This window comes from Centruroides sculpturatus, unplaced genomic scaffold (assembly GCF_000671375.1).
Source record: "Centruroides sculpturatus isolate CEXI.00-Female unplaced genomic scaffold, Cexi_2.0 scaffold391, whole genome shotgun sequence".
In the NCBI taxonomy this organism is placed as follows: Eukaryota; Metazoa; Arthropoda; class Arachnida; order Scorpiones; family Buthidae; genus Centruroides; species Centruroides sculpturatus.
Window position 1 is genome coordinate 576377 of NW_019384657.1, and position 20856 is coordinate 597232.

At 33.6% G+C, this 20856-nt stretch overlaps 2 protein-coding genes across 2 annotated transcripts; both read right to left on the bottom strand.

Moving 5' to 3' along the window:
- Positions 1-313: 313 nt before the first annotated feature.
- On the bottom strand, positions 314-2317 carry LOC111626478. Its single transcript, XM_023369854.1, has one exon. The coding sequence runs from the start codon at positions 2315-2317 to the stop codon at positions 314-316; it is 2004 nt and encodes a 667-aa protein (XP_023225622.1).
- Positions 2318-2667: 350 nt separating this feature from the next.
- Positions 2668-14482, bottom strand: LOC111626472 (ATP-binding cassette sub-family D member 2-like). Its single transcript, XM_023369848.1, has 3 exons — positions 13340-14482; positions 10014-10194; positions 2668-2954 (listed from the first exon to the last, which is right to left on the bottom strand). The coding sequence occupies exons 1-3, from the start codon at positions 14345-14347 to the stop codon at positions 2773-2775; spliced, it is 1371 nt and encodes a 456-aa protein (XP_023225616.1). The 5' UTR covers positions 14348-14482; the 3' UTR covers positions 2668-2772.
- Between the last annotated feature and the right edge of the window lie 6374 nt (positions 14483-20856).

The window sequence follows — 20856 nt, forward strand, 5'->3', positions numbered from 1 at the left end:
GTGTGAATTGTGAGATCTGAATTTGTAACTTGTTTACATAGTTCCCATTGATGGATTTGCAGTTGGTGTTTGTAATGTACTAACTTATGGATACAAATTCACTGAGTTCAGCGTTAATAAAGTTTCTTTAGTATTAACACAAGCACTTTCGATGAATGTATAATCGTCGTCTTCAGGTGAAAAGAATAAAATTTTAACAAGACAAACGTGCAGGATATTTCAAAGGAACAAAATATTTAAAATTCAAACAGGCGTCCAGAAATTCCGTTAAGAACGTGCAAATAATTTTTTGATATGTTTGAATTTTTATATTTTACGATGTTAGCGGCGCATGCATGAAAACGCTACCGCGTTGGCGATACGATGTTAGGCGCGTTTCGCTTTTTAGGCGCCGATATAAGGCAATCCACACCCCGGGTAGATCGAGGGTGGGAACATTGCACGCTTCTGAAGTAGCCGTGAGAAGCGCTTCCCAGATAAACACAAGCCTTCGATTGTTGCAGCATTTAATTATTTCCGTTCTGGGCCATAATGGGTTGTAGCCTTGCTCGAGAACTTTTCTAGCGAGCTCAGTAGAACATCTTCCTTTGGCTACATCATCCTGATGCTCAGCAAGGCGGGAGGCGAGCATTCTTGTTGTTGCTCCTATGTATCTTGTAATATTTCCCGTTACCGGATTTTCTAGGTATATCTTGTAAACCCCTGACTTTTCTAAAGTGGTTAGCCTGTCCCGGTCGTTGCAGATACATCTGCGCAGGCTTGGTAGGGGAGTTATGGGTAGTATGAAATTATGTCGTCGAAATATGCGGCTGATGCGTATAGAAATTGGTCCAAGATACGGCAATGATGATTGGATCACGGATGCTTTTTCCTTTCTGTACAGTGTGGTACATGGGTATAGGGCCTGTTTTACTTTACGGAGCACATGCTCGTATTTGCCATATGTAAATCCTGCAAGAGATACCGCTACTCTGATGATGTCTAATTCCATTTTTGTTGCTAGCTGTGTCGATGGAAGCAACAATGCTCTTCTAACCAGTGCAGCAATGGCGGCATTGATATACCGCGACGGTTGGAAAGCATCTACCGGGATAATATACGGTAACGTATCAGATTTGTAGTGAACAGCAAATTGCGGCCCCTCAATCGACTTTTGTATACACAGATCCAGGAACGCTATTGAATCCTCATGCTCCCTCTCCCAAGTGAACTTGATTGTAGGGTATATGCTTGAAAGATGTTGCACAAATTTGATAAACTCCTCCTCTGTATTCTCCCATATTATTAGGATGTCGTCGACATAACGTAAGTATAGCGACGGATAACTGATGGTAAGAGGGGAGTTGAAAATTCTACGCTCAACTTCTCTCATAATGAGCTCGGCCAAGACTGCAGATAGCGGAGAGCCCATCGGAACTCCTCGTTTCTGCAAGTAGATGCTCTTGTTAAAAAGGAAATAGTTGTGCTCAGTGATGAATGTCAGCGCATCACGTATGTCTAGCACTTGTTGTATGTTGAATCCTTTTTTGATGATCAAGGAGTTAGCAAGCATTACGGCTTCAAAAACAGGTACCGATGGATATAAGGACACCACATCCAATTTGTAGAAAGTATAGGAATCTTTAGGCGTACTCCTCATGCTGGAAGCAATGGTGGACTTGGCAGCTATAGACGACGGGGTAACATATTGTGATTCCGGAAGAAGTTCACGCAAAAACTTTGCGAGCGCCTTTTCGAGGAAATATGTAGGATGCGATCTCTTGTTCACCAGTGGGCGTAACGGCCAGTTTACTTTGTGCGTTTTCGGTCGAAAGAATAGCCTAGGGCATGCTACGTTGGTGGGAGGATCAAGGCAGCCAGTTAGAGTCGAAGCTACTCCTGGTAAAGCTATTACTTTCTTTGTCCTTCGCAGTACTGTTGGTGTTGGATCATCATTTATCATCTGTGATTGTGATTGCGATAGGAACTCATTGGCTCTAAAGATGAAATCGTCCTCCTTGCACAGAACGAATCGTTTATCCTTATCAGAGACCAGAAGCCTCAAGTTATTCGTAGCTAGGAATTGCTTTACTGCTTGGTGGTTTACGTGGTACTTAGGTGTGCTGGATACTTGCTTCGCCGCCGCAAGCTTTGTGATGATTTCTAACTCCATTTGTGGGTACGTGGCTGGTACCTGGCAGGACTTCAATGCTGCTAATGCCGCTGGGACTAACTGGTTAAGGTCGGTATTATTAGGAGGGGAGATATATTTGGGTCCCTTTTGTAGTATGCCGTGCACTTCGACGTGCACGTCCTCTTCCGTATAATTAAAACGCATACAAAGAAGACTGGTAACAACCACTCCGTATTATAATTACACGGAAGAGGACGTGCCCGTCGAAGTGCACGGCATACTACAAAAGGGACCCAAATATATCTCCCCTCCTAATAATACCGACCTTAACCACATGCAACCATGTACCACATGCAATTTTAAGTGCTTTTACTGGGAAAGTTATGCAACTCATTGCTGTATTTTGTTTACTTATTACTACTTTATTATTATATGTATACATACATTTATATGTAATACAAATTTCAAAATTTCAATATAAAATTAATATTTAAATATATTATTTTTTAAAGTATTTAAGTTATTTAAAGCCTGACAAATTTAAAATATAATACTAATTTTAAAAAATTTTGAATCAATTTCTTCATTTATATTCATTTTTTTATTAGTAGATAACTTATACAGCTGTTAACAATAAACCATGATATTACTATCACAAATCAATAACCTGTATAAAAATAAAATAATTTGACCTTTGATATCAATTGATAAAACACACTCACTTCTTTGTATGAAGACATTAACCTTTCGACTGCATCACCTCCAGCAATGAGTATATTTTTAGCCGTGGTCATGTATTGAGTTCTGCTACTAACTCCATCATCTCCACTCAGCACATCACCTGTCAATTTAAAAAATCTTTTAATTTAGCATTTAAATTTTAATGATGGATCATATTTAAATTTTATATAATATTAAATTATAACAAAAATTTCATACTAAGTTTTTTCTTTAATATTTTGACTTAAAACTTATAATTAAAGCATAAATATTGCTCTAATCTTGTTTATTCGATTAATCAGATCAAGATTAAATCATAGGTTAAAGATTTGTTTATGTCATATCTAGAATTTATCAAACAGGAAAAACAGTTAATTTATTTGTTAAATTAACCTTCTGTACATCAGATGCAAATGTTTTATTATCAATAAAATCTATCACTTTCCTGCTTATAAACAATTTATATATTGTGAATCTAACAGTAATTCTAATTTAAAATTCCAGTTTTATAGATGTAAATTACAAAAATGATATCAATACTTTACCTCAATTTTAATAAATAATTAATTAATTTATGTTGCTATTACTTAATTACAGATTTAGAATGGAAATTAAAAATGTATTTGTTAAATCAATGAGCCACATATTGGTCAAAGTTCTTCAATTCTTAGGGATGATCTTATCTGTATATATATACACATATATATTATTATATATAAGTTAATAAAGAAAACAATTATTTATCATTTCAAGATTATTTTTACATTTTTACATATTAAATTTAGTACTTTATCTTTTTTCTCTCAGATAGCTTTTCATTTACATACACTTAATTCACACTTAACTAAGACTAATGTCAACTCAGTTAATTCTTTAAACTTACCTATATTAGAAGTCTATTCCTATCTTTTTCTATTTCTTTGATTAAAACTGTTCTAATAGTCATCCATCCAATTATGATATATTATTTTTATTGAGAAATTATTTAAACATACAATAAACATCACATTCTAATGAAATTCTTTTAAACACCAGTAACTGTCTTTTCTTTTCCTTAATCGTTTCAGCAATTTTTTACACAAGCTTAACTATATCATAGAGTTATATATAGTCACAGCAACACTTGGGATCAAATTTGCTATACTTNGAAGCTTAATTAGTGATATATAAACAGTATGATTACAATAGACTGTGTAATCATAATAAAGAGCTCTCTGTAGAAAGAACTATTGAGTAGTTCTCAAATAAATTTGATATATCAATACATACTGCCCAGAGTATAAGGTTTTGATTTTTGGGAAAAAATTAGTAGCTAGTAGCTGGTTCTATCTACTTCATTTTTGAAAATCATTTTCCCCATAGAAAAAGCATTAAATTTTCACTGCCATCTGCTAGAGATTGTATAACCAGAGGTTAAAATCAGCCTTAACATAATCAATTAAACCAGAAAAATAAAAAATAAAAAAGGTATTTTTATGTGATATTAAACACAAATTTATTTCATAGATTGATTATTGAACTTAAAAAAATGTCATGTGATGACTCAATAATCTCAAGACTATTATATCATGTTAGAAGACATCAAGATATGATTAAAATCACTGCTGATAATTAACACTCACATTGAAGAAGTCTATCCAGATGATCAATCATACGGATAATAAAATACCTTACTATATTTATATATAAAGATTCCAAGAATATGCTAGTTGGGCAATGACTTTGAACAATTTCATGGATAATTAAATCTGGCTTTCAGATTAAAATAAATAAATATATATATATAAATGCTAATATTAACTTAAAATTAAAAAAAAAAAAAAGTTAAATGTTTATTTTTACATTTTTACATATTAAATTTAGTACTTTATCTTTTTTCTCTCAGATAGCTTTTCATTTACATACACTTAATTCACACTTAACTAAGACTAATGTCAACTCAGTTAATTCTTTAAACTTACCTATATTAGAAGTCTATTCCTATCTTTTTCTATTTCTTTGATTAAAACTGTTCTAATAGTCATCCATCCAATTATGATATATTATTTTTATTGAGAAATTATTTAAACATACAATAAACATCACATTCTAATGAAATTCTTTTAAACACCAGTAACTGTCTTTTCTTTTCCTTAATCGTTTCAGCAATTTTTTACACAAGCTTAACTATATCATAGAGTTATATATAGTCACAGCAACACTTGGGATCAAATTTGCTATACTTTTTACAAAAAGGAAACAGATTCCTAATCCAATGTTTTCTTATAGAGAGTTATCTTAAAGCCAAGAAAAGTAAATAATAGTCAACAGAAACCCATGTTTAAGCCCAGCAGGTGGGTTTCTAATAGGAAAAATATGAACATAACTTTATTTTGTCATTTATATGTAATATCATTATTATTACTCTAACTAGTTAATAAAATTTCTCCACAATGTTAACATATTTTATGAAGAAGACTTGAAACCTTATTTTATAATTATTTAAAAATATTAAAATTGAAGGCAAATACAAATAAAATTTAAATTGTTCTTACACATCCTTCACAATAACAAAATATGAAGGACAGAAGTTCTATGACCACTTCAAATTTGTATTTGTATTCAAGTGTAAACATTTTTTTTAAATGTATTTTGACCTGAAATTTTTAATTTTTATTAAAATTTTTATATAAATTACATTTACTTAAATTATAAAGTAAGTTAATATTTTTTATTTGATTAAAAAATAATTTATATTGGATATACTTTGTATAATATCCTATGTAATTTATAAAATTATTGAATTATTACTATTGCATAATTCTTAGAGGAAATATTTTTAAAATCTCTTTGCTGGTTATGTAATCAATACTTGTTTACTCAACTTACAACAGGAAATGTTATATATACTGACATACCAATTCAATGCTATTAAAAACTTACTTAATTTTCTTCTGGAGAGTTATCTTAAAGCCAGGAAAAGTAAATAATAATCTTAACAGAAGCCCATGTTTAAGCCCAGTAGGTGGGCTTCTAATAGGGACAATAACAATAATCATATTTAATAATAATAAACTTTAATTTACAAAAATTTTTTAACATAGATATACACAATTTTTGTAAATTAAGGATTATTATTATTAAATTTTAATTTTTTGTTTAATTTGTATTATTATTATATAGTATTTAGTGGGTTATACTCAGTTGATACCGGTGGATGTGTACAACGTCGGACCAGAGTCAAGACATAGCAACCAAAAAATAAAATTAAATAAGTGTGTCAGTGTCTGTATTCAGGAATTTCCTGAAAATATGGCATGTATTCAATATAGAGGCCTTCTGTAATGTGATGTATGTATTTCTATTCAATTGTAATGTTCCCAGGCTTTTGTGTAGTGTGTGTGTGGTATCACACCTGTACAGGAGAGAACAACAGGTACAATAAGCATCCTATCCATCCTCCACAGATGCCTTATTTCCTGGGCGAGTTCTGTGTACTTGCTAATTTTTTCAGTGAATGTGTTTTGTATATTGTGAGTGTTTAGAATGAATATGTCTATAATGTATGTGATTTTATTGTGTTTGTCAATGAGTGTGATGTCTGGTCTGTTGTATAAATTGTTTTATCTGTGATTATGGCTCTGTCGTAGTACATTTTGTGTGTGTTGTTTTCTAATACTGTCTGTGGAATGTATTTGTAATATGGTTCATGAATGTCTAATAATTTGTGTTTGTTTGCAAGCTCTTGGTGTATTACATTTGCTACTTGATTATGTCTGTGTAAATAATCTGTCTATGCCAAGAGCTTGCAACCAGAAATGATGTGTTGTATAGTTTCTGGCATGATGTGACATTTCCTGATGTGTCATTTGTGAGTGTTGTATCTTTGAGTATGTGTTTTCTATAGTTTTTAGTAATTATGACCTGATCCTGTATAGCAATCATGAATCCTTCCGTCTCTCCAAAGAGGCATCCCCGAGCTAACCAGCTGTTTGACGCAGTTTTGTCAACAAAATCCTGGCCGAGGTCATAAGGATGCCTGCCATGGAGTGACTTTTGAGCCCACAAATGCTTAACGGAATCTATGCTTTTTATATGTTATGTTGTGTCCGTACGATGTGAGTCTAAGTTTAATTAATGGTGTGTTATTTCAGTCTGCTAGAGTTACTGCTTTATGTAATTATGATATTTCTTGTTTTCTGTAGAAAAACTCTCGCAGTGACTGTATTTGTTTGTAGTGAATGTTTACTATGCCAATCAGGCCATGTCCGCCATCTTTACGTGGAAGGATTAATCTTTCTGTGGTGGATTTAAGATGATGATGTTTATGCTTAGTAAGTGTTGTTCTTGTTTTCATTTGGAGTTGCTCAAGATCTGTGTGAGTCCAATGTATAACTCCAAAAGAGTATGTGAGTACTGGGATGACATATGTGTTTATTGCTTTAACTGTGTGTTTTGCATTTAACTGTGTTTGGAGGATAGCATTTAACCTACTTTGATATTCTTTAATTAATGTTTGCTTTATTTGTGTATGTTCTGTTAGTTTGGCCTGTTAGAATCCTAAATACTTGTAGAACTTGCCCTCTTCCATGGATTCAGTAACATCTCCATTACCAAGTGCAAAATCTTTCTTCAGGACTCCTTTTTCTATGTGAATTGTTTTGCATTTGTCTAGGCCAAACTCCATTTGTATGTTCTTGGTGTATGAATGTGTGATTTGTAGGAGTTGATGAAGTTGTTTCTGTGTGGATGCATAAAGTTTTATGTTGTCCATGTACATGTGATTTAAACTTAAAATCTTCTTACATGAATACTGGAAAGCATATAAATTAACACTCCAAAACCTTTAAACGTCCAGTAGTAAACAATTTAATAATAAATAAACATTTTCGACCGTACCTTCGGTCTTCATCAGGTTTAAAAACCAGTTAGATTCAAACCAGTGCAAGCATAGAACAATAATTATGAAATTATTTTGAAAAATGAAACAGCACAAACGGATTTTAAAAGAATACAATTATGCATGTGCATTGCCATGGCGACAGAATGTCATATGTAATACATACAATTATATAAATATATATAAATAAACACACCAAATGGGGATGTGGTCTCTAACTGCTGGAGTGGGCATCGCCCGCTACCTCATAGCAGTACTTCCAAGCGTGTGACACACTGACTGCATCATTAGCGTTAATGCAATTGGTGCGTAACCCGGCTTTGTAAATTTCCAGTGCCTCTAGATTTCGCAGGTGTTCCACCCAGTGAGAAAGTTTGATCAGTTTGGCCTCATGTAGGTCAGCTCTTATGCCGGGTTCAGTGGCATAAGTTGATAGGGCGGTGGTGTGCCGTTTATTAACGATGTTGTATTTGTGTTCCTGCAATCTTTTATTTAAAGAGCGTTTTGTGGACCCAATATAAACTAATTCCCTTTGAAACCTGTTGTCCCATAGAGGGACCATGTAAACACCCGGTGCTTGCTTTTTATTGATCTTGTCTTTGCCACCGCAGAGTAGCCCATATACAGTGCTAGGCCTCTTGTATGCAATCTTAGTATTAGTATGGGTGGCAATCTCCCTGTAAACGGAGTTGAGGTGGACACAGTCTCGTGCGGTGGTTGTACTCAACCACCGCACGAGACTGTGTGCTATTTACGTTGTGTGTTCCGTGGGCCACCGCTTGTGTGTTAGAAGTGTCGCATGTGGCTATTCGTGATACGTATGCGCGGGCAAGGTCGTGTATCAGGTTCTTTCTATATCCGTGCTGAAGTAACAAAGGCGAAGTTGAAACGCATTCAGAACATAGCAGTACAGCATGGATATAGAAAGTGTTAATTTGTACATGTGATGTGACAATACATAAAAAAAAAAAAAAAAACAGTTTATGTTTTTATTTATAAAGTCATTTCTTTTTTTTCCTTTAATTTTATGGATTCTACAAAAACAACAAAATATTTAAAATTATTGTCTACATTATTTAACAATTCTGTATCTGGACTGCTGTATGTTACTATGTATATAATTCGTCTCTGTAATCCAAAAGGTTTTTTTGGTAGACGGACTCACAGCAAAACTTTTAGTCAGGAACTCACTTTTATTCTTTAAAAAATGACATATGCATTTCGGGTTAGTATGTCATTTTTTAAAGAATAAAAGTGAGTTCCTGACTAAAAGTTTTGCTGTGAGTCCGTCTACCAAAAAAGCCTTTTGGATTACAGAGACGAATTATATACACTATTTAACAATCTTTTCAAAGTTTCAAGGATGACAAACTAGTTTTTGAGTTAAAAAATTGAATTTTCTAATAATTTCATTGCATTTATTCTTATTTTCATAAATTCTTAATTTCTGGCAATTCTAATATAACGTAATTATTTGATATTGATTTTTTGAATTAAGTTACCCTTCACATATTTTTTTTTGTAGTAACTTTACAAAAGTTATTAATTTTAAGAACATTCTGCTCAGTTCTTCTATAATGTACTGGAATAAATTATTCATGGACAATATAATTAAATTCAATAATAAATAACAGAAATGCTATTATAATGAATCTTAGAAATTATTAAGTAAACATTAAAAAACAAAACACTTTTGATTTTCTTTTAACTAATCCTTAATATATTGACAATATTTTAGCACAAGGACATAATCCACATTTGTCAAAACTTTCAGTGGAAGCAAAAAACACTAAAATATCAGATTTTGTCATAAAACCAACACACAGCATCAATACTAACAATGCTTTGGTAATGCCATTTTAGTAGATGAAGTACAGCATCTGCATGGATTTAATCCTTTTTCCAAAACATTGTTGTCATATCTTTAATATTTGATATCCAGTAATATTATATCAGATTCTAATAGTGCAATTCATTTTAAAAGTAATACTAAAATAAATTTTTTTCTTTATAATATTTTAATTTAATGATAATTGACATTGTCTAATTTATTTAAATATGTAAGCCACATTTTTTTATGTCCATTTCAATATAAATAATCATATCAATTATAAACAAATAAACACAGAACCTATCTGTCTAAAGTAGATTTCAAACATGCAACATTACAATCAAAAGACAAATTGATAACACTGAAAGCAGATTGCATTATTTATTCATTTGTAACAAGATTTTTCTATGTGTTTTCTTTACTAAATTTTTTATATTCAGAGAGGGAAATAGAATGAAATTTATATTTACCTTTATCAATTTTTGCTGTTCCCATTAATATAGGTAGAGAAACAATGATCATTCCTGTAGCACTCCAATAATATTTTAGAAGTAACTGCTCCAACATTACATACCATAACCTCTTATTAAATATGAGATTCATTTGTCTAGTTAGAGCTTTATAACTTTTTTGTAAAATAGACAGTTCCACCTAGAAAAATAATCTCTTATACTAGATGTTATTTAATATTTTAAGGAAAATTTATTGTTTAGAATCTGAAACTTTTAAACAAAATTAATTCATTTCAATTAACTGTTCAAAACTGTTAATTACTGTATAAATAAAATGATTTTTTCTCATAATAATGATAAATATCAAATTACGTAAATAAAATTTTCGTTATTTCATATTAATTAAACTGTTTAAAAGCATTCATACATTAATTTATATAATTAATCTCCATTCAAATAAATGAATTTGTTTTAATCAAAATTACATTTTTATAATCATTTAATAGTTAAAAACAATTTATCACTCTCAGAAGTGACTTATGTATTTTTAATGTCATTTTCTATAATATCAGAAGAATCATCTTAAGAACATTTATTAAATTTGAAACATATTTAGAACTACAAATTAATTTTAACTGATAATGAATTTTGTGGTTGGTAAACTTATTTATATTTTAAAAATAAATAGTATCAGAATTTCAAATTCAAATAAAAGATTTAACATAAAACATAAAGAGTTTAAAAAATATATGTATCTGAAATTCTTCTGGATGGGAAAATGTGATCACTTGACAAATAAAGGAATCTAAATGAAATCCTTAGTATTTAGATACAAGTATGCACTGCTTAATGACAGGAATATATTCTGAGAAATATATTATCAAACGAATATTACAGTGTGTACTGTACCTAGAGAAACTATATGGTACAGTCTACTCGTAGTACTTATATAGGCTATTTGTAATACAATAATAAGTATTTATGTATCAAAACAATATCTAAGTGTAGAAAAGATATAGAGGGTGAGTCATAAGTCTCCATACAAATGGTGAAAGAAGTGACTAATGTTTATTTTATTTGTACAAATGGTATCATATGATGCAACAGAATAATGTTTATTTTATTTGTACAAATGGTATCATATGATGCAACAGAATAATGTCAATCTGTTCTTCCTTCATTAGTGGCATTTCTTTTCAATTGGTTCACCTTCCTGAAAACGAAAACAAAATTAGTCACTGCTTACACCATTTTTATGGAGACTTATGACTCACCCTGTAGACATTCATGAATTTTCCAGCTCCATTATAATCTTACAGAACCTCTGTCATATATGCAATCTATCATTGAACAGCATATACCATACCTGAAGAAGCCCTAGACCTCTCCAGAAACCTTAGCAAGCAGCTTAAGGATAAAATTATGTACGAGCTGGACGAGGCAAGCTACCTCTTCAAACAACTGAGGCACTCCCTTGAGAAAGTCATCTCTCACAACCAGGACCTCGAAAAAACAGATCGAAAACTCTCAGACTTTGGCTCCCACAAACCACCCCCCTCCCATGCCTCCCCTTACAAGAAGTTTTAACTTATACTCGCAGATCGCGATTGCGGCTCCATCTCGGGGCGCGTTTGTTAGACTTTGTTAAGATTTATAAAAAAAAAAAAAAATTCAGATATTTATTGTGTTTGAGACCCAATTCGTTTTGTTAGCTTTATTGCCTAGTTTTGTTCTATCAGAGCCTGTTTACTCACTTCTTGTTGACACTGGAGTCGTTTTGAATGAGGCTGCCGGTTACTTCCTTGCTTTTAGTGTCTCTTTCCTTCCCTGGCACATGCCAGTACTGCAGCTTTGGCGTTTGCCACGCCCCCTAGCGTGTGCAGCCTTTCTCATCTTAGCCAAATTATCGCGCGCTTTCTTCGCGGCCTTTTCGGTTCGCGACCAGCTCTTTCTCACTATACCGACACAAAACTGTATAATCTAAACCCTCCTTCTTAATTTGTGTAACTTTATCTTGAGCTTTTTAAAAAATTTGCATACACTAAATAAATAAAATTCAAGCTCTATTCCTCTCTCTCCAAAATAATACCTTTGCACTGAGTCCATAACTTACTTCTCCTACTTCCTCCGCTGCACTGCTCGCCATTCATTAATCACGTTGCTTGGTAAAATTCTAGCCATAAGTACTAATATTATTAAAGCATATAAGCAGAATGTATTGAAACACCCTACAAAAGAAACCACCCTCAACTCATCATCCAGAAGAGTCGGTCTACTCCACCACACAGTTCTTTCTTGGCCTCTTTGTGTTCTCTGAGCGGCAAGGGGCCTAAAACCACAAATTAAAAAAAAAAAAAAAAAAAAAAAAGCATATACCATACCTAAATCTATAAATTTGCAGACTGACATTTATAGACAAGGCTATTAAAAGCTTGGTATAAGGCCCAGGGCTAAGAACAGATCCCTTCTGTCATTTTTACACAAATGAAATATGTTTATTAATAATGATGTTACACAAGTTTAAATACTTTTGTTTGTTAGTAAAAATAACATTAATTTATAGGGGTAGAAACTACTACTGGCCCCTAAATTTTCTCTGAGCCTGGGGAAAAATTTCCAGTTTCCTCTCCCAACAGCTCTACTCAGACTACTCACGTATTAAAATACTGTAATGAACCTAAATTTCATACTTTAGAATAATATATTCATCTTTGTGACTAAATCACAGAGCAGTTATTTTTTTAGCAGTTTATGTAGAATCTTTCATTTTAAAAGTAATAAATTATATATTAAAATAAATTTTTCTAAATATATAACAATTTTTGGTTTTCTATTTAAAACATTAAGGCTTATATATATTTGTATAATTTTAAAACCTTTAAATTTTTTTTGTAGTAATAAAAATTTAATCAAATCTAAATGGCTTCTAATATTACATTCTACAGCCTAAACAAATTATTATTATGAATTCATTAAATAAATAACTTAAAATCATTATCTTAGGTTTAACAAATAAATAATTTAAAGAAATATCTTATAGCTAATATAATATAATATCATTTAATTTTAAAATTTACTNTTTTGCATTTAATTTTAAAATTTACTATTTGCCACCATTCACTACAGCAGTTTATAAAAACTATAATTTACATACAAAGTTAATCAGTATAGTAAATTGTATTAATTTTGTATGTCATAATGCAAAAATAATAAAATGTAATATTTTGTGTAAACTTAAGGAAATCAATTTTTTTACATAGTCTTTAAGTGAAACTAAGACAAAAAATAATATTTAAATAATTACCTGAATTTCACATAAATTTCAATGCATAATAATAATTTACCTGATGGCCTCCGTAAAATGCAATCTCCTCCGCATTCGCTATTAATCGAGAATGCACAAATCTTAAATATCCTTTCAACTTTGCTTCTTCGGAAACTAATTTCCCAAATTTGGGCGACACTTTACGCAGGACGTGTCCGGTCAACACGACCATAAAAGCCGCCAAACCGATACCCTCCACACCATAAGTACCCATGTCGTGTGCCATTTTATAAAGAGTAAAACTAGTAACGACTATGTCTAATAACGGTTTGGTTATGTGCGAATACAAATGAGCCATGGACTGAGCGAAAGTGGTGATGTCTTCGGTGAGACAGTGATCGGCGTTTTCCAATCTACCGTCCAAATTTCCGACACCGTAGTAAGTCTGGTTGGTGAAATATAAGGAATAGGCATACCGTACCAATCTGGTACGAAAAGCCAACGAAAGCTGACTTTCCAAAAACCGTATCAGACTGTTGACGAAGGTAGCAGGAACCGCCACGAGTATCCACTTAGATAACTGTAAAGCAAAGTTAGTTATGTCCTTACGAACGATGAATTTGACAACACAACCTTCTAATTTAGCAACGTATATGGATAAAAATGTCCTAGACATGAGAGAAATCGTATGCATGACCAATATGCCCATTTCCAAAGTACGTAATCCTGGTATCATGATTCTTAAGAGTTTAGTTAATTGAAATATGAATTCTTTATTAAAAGCAGGAAACTTCTTGAGGTCAGCAAACGTCGACGAATCTTTCTTTGAACTTTTCGATTCCTTTTTAACTTTACACACTTCATCGTTTAAAGAATTTGTTTTTTGTGGACTAGTAGAAGATATTCTATTCTGCGCTTCTTTAGCTTTATCTCTTAAAGAGGTTAAAGATTTACTTATAACCGGGTAACTTATTCTTGCTGCATAAGCCACGAAGACGGCAGTCGCCAATCCTATTCTTAATCTTTCCGAATTCAAATTACTCTTTTCTACGGCTTCCTTCAAACATTTGGACACAGAATTCGTCATGTTTAACTTGTTTAAGTGGAAACGTTCTTATACGCTGCCGCAAAGCATACTTCACTATTTGAGGATTCCGGGTCATCTGAACACACGGTCACGGTCTTTAAAATTATCCTTTGCCAGCTTCCTTGCTTTGCAAATTCTCCGTTAGAGGCGCCTCCAGAAATATGATGTAAGCAGCGTTGCCAGATTTGGCTACTTATTTTTCAGTTTGGCGTTAAAAAAAGCATTTGGTGCACTGGCTACTTTTTGGGCTACAAAAATTTGACTTGGCAACATTTTGGGCTGGTTACACAAATTATTTCAACCTTTGTTTTGCGCACAGAACGGTAATACTTGTTGTGCAGTCTACTCGTTTTGTTTTTAAACAAAGTATAATTTATATAAGTTTTAAAATTTATTTATTATTGGTATTAAAATGGGAAAATGGACAAAGTATTCTCGGTCCTTTCGGAAAGAATGGCTTCAAGATAAAAAACTTAAAGGTAAGCACCTTTAAGATTTTTTTCTTGAAGCCATTCTTTCCGAAAGGACCGAGAATACTTTGGGGAAATTTTCCTCATTAAGTTGCATTTTTAAATATTTTGGCAAATGGCGTAATTTTAAATTTACTTAATTAAATTTAAACTTTTTAAAAAGATAGCTCCAGTAAGTATTCAGTCATGCTTGACAGGAGACTTTTTAGTTTATAATAGCTTATTTNTATTAAGATATTAAGATATTACGTTTCTTCCCGTTTTGAGAGAGAGAGTTTACAGAAGTTCGCGTGTCGATAGTTACCTTGTTTGAAAGCTTGATCTGGATCCCAGTCGGTAAGACAGAAAGTTCGGGAAGTCCAATAATCCAATAGTTCTTTTTCTTTGATATTAGGCGATTCTTGATATTAGACGATTTTTTGGATATTTGTCACAAGCGAAGAGGTATGTATCCCAAGGAGCACAGATTTTTCGTAGACGTAATCCCAAGGAAGAACTGGCGACGACTGACTCACTTTGTTGTTCTTCCCTAATGTTGAATTGTTAAAATCGCTATACTGGGTCGAAAGGTGATGAGAAAGCGTCGTTATTACGCCTGAGAACTTAGCAGATGTTTAGCTCCCAGGTGTAAAAGTTGACAGTTATTGAACAAAAGTATAGCTACACTGTGATCTTATGACACCGTGAAATGAAAGTAGGACTACGATGTGATCTTATGATGAGATGATATAAACACATCCGAATTCGGATCCTCACAGCTTATTTTTTAAAGAAAATTTAATATAAATTCCAGATAAATGATATCCTAGAAAGAAAGAAATAAGAAAAGAAAATGCACCTATAAACAAAAATGACTAATGGTAAATGCTATGCTATACGGAATGGTACCAAACATGGTTACTAGGGCGTAATTTTTATAAATTTTAATTGTTTTTCATAAAATTAGTAACAAATAACGTTACGCTAATTGCAACTGTTTGCCAATGTCAGCTTCTTGTAAATGTTTTATATAGTTGTTACATGTAACATACAAAATTCATATATTACAAGAATGCTATAATTCCTCAACAACAATCAAATGAGCAAAATGAACATGAAGTACTAAAATTTGAAATTATCACGTTGAAAAATCACTGGTAAGATCGTCATCATCAGAATCTTTTTCACTAGAACGTTTTTGTATGGTTGAAGCAGATGATGATTTCCAAGTTTAACATTTATCGCTGTAAGAACTCGATTTTGTAGTTTAGTTTTCATTAAATTTAATTGTAAAAAAATACGTTCAACTGCTGCATTTGAATGACGAAGCAATAAAAACATCTATTTACTGTCAAAGTAAAGTAAAAAAATACAGAAATATAGAATAAAAATGAATGTTTCGAAAGGAAAGGTATTAGGATTTCATGAATGGTACTAGGAAAATGGTGTTGGGTATCTTGGTACTGGGACAAGTAAAAAGGTACTAGATTAGTACAAAAGTACTAGGTAGAACAACACCTGGTACAAAAGTAGCCAACTGCTCGAGCAGTTGGCTACTTTTGGGCTACTTTTTAAAAATTATTTGGCTACAAGGGCAAAAAACATCTGGCAACACTGGATGTAAGGTGAATTAAATAGTTAACTCGAATAAACAATTTGTCAAGATCAAACTGAAATGGAGCCAAGGAACTCCATTAGTTTGATTGAGATTTTATTTATTAGAGGCCAGAACTTACAACTAACAAAGCATTGCAATTTTCATATAACGAATATGCAGTTTCCATAATTCATTATACATCGTATTGACAATGTGCCAATATGCAAAACAAACAAATTAACTCTTTCTGACCCGTGGGCACTAAGAGGGCCTCTTTTAGCAAGCTCATTGTGAATCTGGCCGAACAATTCTAAAAATTGTTCCTATAATAAAGTATTTTTTTTCGCATTTTAAATTTTTTTCTGTCACTGGCGGGATAAAAATACACATCTATTTGCGCGACCTAGAATTGAAGTGTCCCAATATTATCGGAAAAATTATTTTGTTCCGGATTTTATCTCCACGTATCTGACAACTCTAACTGGACCCCATTTGCACGATACTTATTTTTTTACTCTTTCTGCCCTGTATGCATTAACAGAGTCTTTTTAGGAAGCACTTTATAGATTCGGCCAGACCCACAATGGGGCGACCATGTAATGAGAAACGGAACCCGGATAAATCATTCCACGAAAAATTTCCTGGGGTTTTTCGATCCCAGGTTCCCAGAGAAGTAGGTCTTTAACTACTCATCTATCCACCCGCAAATTGAACAATACTGTAAAACTGAAATTACAATATGGGTCTAATGCACAAGTTGTTGTTTGTTAATATATAGCAATACAACACTTGAGCGATCTGCCTAGGGGGACGCCTTACGGGAGGTCTTTTTAAGGGAAACTGGTGTGAGGTCTGTCGACTGATAGCGTTAGTCAGGATCGTCACTCGGTCACGACTATCGTGTGGGAGTGAAAAAAAATCTCTCAGAGACGGGTTCCCAATCGTCAAACCGTTTAATAAAAATAAAAATTTCTTACAACTATCTCTATAATAAGGTGTAATGCCTATCCAAAATTGTAAACAAGTCTGTGCAAAACGTGCAGATGTTCCAACGATCGAGAGGTTGAGAACGACGGACCCGGGGCACTCAGCACGACTTGAAAAGATGATTTCCGGCGACCAAGTGTACCTTGACGATTCTTGAAGGGACGGTAGAGCGAAGACCAAATCTTGGGATGACGAAACAGCTTTCGTTATGGTATGAATCCCAGGAGCACAAAAACACGTCGAACCAAGAACGTCACATCCTTTTTTCGCGCGGTTTTTATAAGTTTCTTTTGGGTCCCAGACCGAACATTCCGATAGGTCGATGTCGACTTACCCCTCCTTTCCGATTGGTTTTTTACTCGTTACGAAACGTAACAAGATCAGAACCCAGACCGACTGACAATTCGATCCCTATCGAAGACATATTTTCATCTATTGTTTTAACTTGTAAAGTTCATCTTTCTTGGAAATTTTTACAGACATGTCCTTTTATGGACATGAAATATTCAATTTTCGTTTTTCTTTATTTTTCTTATCTGACGGTTTCTTTTTACAACGTTAAATTATTATTATTATTGATTTTTTTTCTATACAAAATTTTAAAAAGTTTCTTGTGCACGAATTTCGACCCACTTTCGGTGCTCCACACTGACCCCTATTTAGGCGTTATAGACGTGGAGAAAACCCGGAAAACTCCACGTGGCAGCCCGTCCGAGCGAGGCGCGAACTCAGGACTGTATTCACAGCGTTCAGGGTACGAAGAGCGCTTGACCATTGGTGGACCCCTAGTGCACATGAAATTGGAATAATGTATTGTGATCTTTAATACAAATTACTCAATTAACGTACAATAATAATAATTCTTTATTGATTTGACTTTCGTCTTTACAAAGGCGAAGAAAATAAATAAAATCAATAGGTACTCATAACAAAATAAGTAACATATACATAAATATAATAACTTCTTATTTTGAATAACATATCATATACATGTATGTGGTAGATAGAATAAGCTTTATTTTTATATAAAATCATTAAAAAAAGTTAGTGATTAATATAATGTAATAAATTTGTGAATGTTGAAAAAGCTTGTGTACCTTGAACATAGCTGTGGAATTAATTTTATCATTAAGCGAAGAATAAAAATTAAATTCGTAACCCAACAAAGATTTCTTTAGCTATTCTAAAGGCTTGTATTTGTTGGCCGGATGGCCGAGCGTAGATAGCAGCCGACCACTCTAGGGGATCGAATCTGGACCGTCGAAAAATCCCCAGAATTTTTCGGGGGTGTCCCGACCGGATATGTCGGCCCCCATCTCTCACCACCCGGCCGCTCCATTGTGAGCCTGGCCGAACCCATAATGGGCTTGCTAAAAGAGGCCCTCTTAGTACCCACAGGGCGGAAAGAGTTAATATACAGTGTTGTTATGGAACAGGTTAAATGCATGAAGCTTACACTATTGAAATTTTTACCATTTTACATTTTTGATCTTGTGATATGTGTTAATCAAGTTTACAAATATCGGACACAAACTTACATTGCTTACAAGCCAAGGTGATTGGGAGCAGGACATTGGATTTCCAAATGAAGACTGGTGCTTCGAATCCTTTCCAGCCGGATACAGTCGTATATGATGTGGTCGGAGTGTCCCTATATGCCGCAAAAGTCGTACGTGTCTGTATCAACATGTAAGTTGCTAGGGTTAAGCCATCTAACGAGGCTCAACTGTCAACTTCCATGGGAAAGAAAACACTACCGATGATCCACTTGTCGTTATTGCTGGAGATTTCGATAAACGTCTGGAACTGGCTGCAGAACCTAGTAATTAAGGTACAGTTAATAATAAGTGGCTTATTTATACAGATGATAGCCCAAGATGGCTTGTTGCTACAGTAGAAGAGTTGATTTTTGCCGATTGGCCAGCCAAGAGGGACACTACCACGTTGATACGGCTCCTGAACGACCAAGATAACTAGGTTGGTATTGGCCCATGCAACATGCTGCGAAACGGCTGCTACTCCCTTTCCAAGATTTACCTGCACTAATTTAATGTTATAGATTGAACTTTGTGGATGCTGGCTGATTTGCTGGGTAAGGCTATGGTTATCCATAGTCTGTTCTTGATGTTATCGCTTTTATAGGTTTTTGTCGTTCAGTGCAGGAGGAGTGATTAGCCTTATGTGCAAAAATTGGTGACTTGTTCCTTATACATTTGATGCATTTAGGGGCGGTGCTTTTATTTCTGCATTCTGTGTATCTGTGGTGTCCGTCACAGTGATTACAATAATTTCTGTCTATCTGGCGTTCTCTGGCAAGATGGCCATTCTACAACGCTTATAGCATTGTATAATACTGTAGTGCTCTTCGACACCGGACCCATTCTAAGTTGACCTTCTTTATCTTAAGGATTGTTTTCCGAAACCTCGGAAAACAATCCTTAAGATAAAGAAGGTCAACTTCCAAGGGTTGACTTGGGGTTTGCTCCCCCATTTACTCTTGATATTAATCTTTTTTTTTAAATTCTTCTATGTCTGCATAATTCCGGGAAAGGGCGTCGTTCTGGTTGTAAAGACTCCCAATTATATCAGGCCTCTTCAGGCTGGATGACACATTATTAAATATGGCTATCTTTGGCAAGATCCTCTTTGGTTTTCTGGCTGATAGGTTCTGGATGCTATTTATTTCTTTCACCACGTCTTTACTTTTGTGTTTCCCTTCCATCTCCATCAACAGGCTACGATTCTTACTTTTTCTGATTTTCTTGACTCCAACTTTAAGTTTTTGGAATCAAGCTTTTCCTTTATCTTGGTTTTTTATGGCTTCTGTGTTTTCGTTCTGGTCGGAACTTTCGATGATCACGACTGTATCCGAGCTGAAAGAAGAAATAGGACTTACCTTGACCTTGTCGGCGTATGACTGGGTGGGCTGCCTCGCTGCATTGCTCTTAAGTTATTTTTTATATTAATTTGTATAATAATATATGTTAAATAACACTCAACATATGTACACAGAAATGTAAAGTTCACTTTTTGTGACGAAGGTCCCGACTTTTCTGAAATTCTTGTTCTTTTGCAATAAAGTCATTAAGTTTCAATTGTCGCTTTTTTCTTAAGCAAATGTTGGTAGCGGAAGATTGCATCCAAAATGCTTTGTTTCGCTTTGGCACTTCTTTCAAAATCTAGATCATTCGCTACAGTTTGATTGGCGATTTCGGTTATCTTACTAAACTTTTACTAAGGAAATCTGTAGAGAAACTTTTTGGGTTCTTCGTCTTCAGAATCTCTATTTTCCAATTCCACATGAATTTCATGTTCTGCCAGTTCTCGAAGGTTGTCGTCGGTATGGCTCTCACAAGAAACCCGCAGTAACTCATCAATATCCCACTCGTCTATATCTCCTAGTCCTGTTGTATTGATTAGGTTGACAATTTGGTTGACCTAATGATACAGCGATAGGATCTTCTCGTCGAGAATTG

What these genes read in the sequence shown, in the direction of transcription:
- LOC111626478 (XM_023369854.1), bottom strand. Translation starts at nt 2,317, where the DNA reads ATGCGTTTTAATTATACGGAAGAGGACGTGCACGTCGAAGTGCACGGC.
- LOC111626472 (XM_023369848.1), bottom strand. Translation starts at nt 14,347, where the DNA reads ATGACGAATTCTGTGTCCAAATGTTTGAAGGAAGCCGTAGAAAAGAGT. An exon ending in CATTTTACGGAGGCCATCAG is followed by an intron (nt 10,195 to 13,339) that starts GTAAATTATTAT and finishes TTATTTTTCTAG; the next exon opens with GTGGAACTGTCTATTTTACA. An exon ending in AACAGCAAAAATTGATAAAG is followed by an intron (nt 2,955 to 10,013) that starts GTAAATATAAAT and finishes TTAAATTGACAG; the next exon opens with GTGATGTGCTGAGTGGAGAT.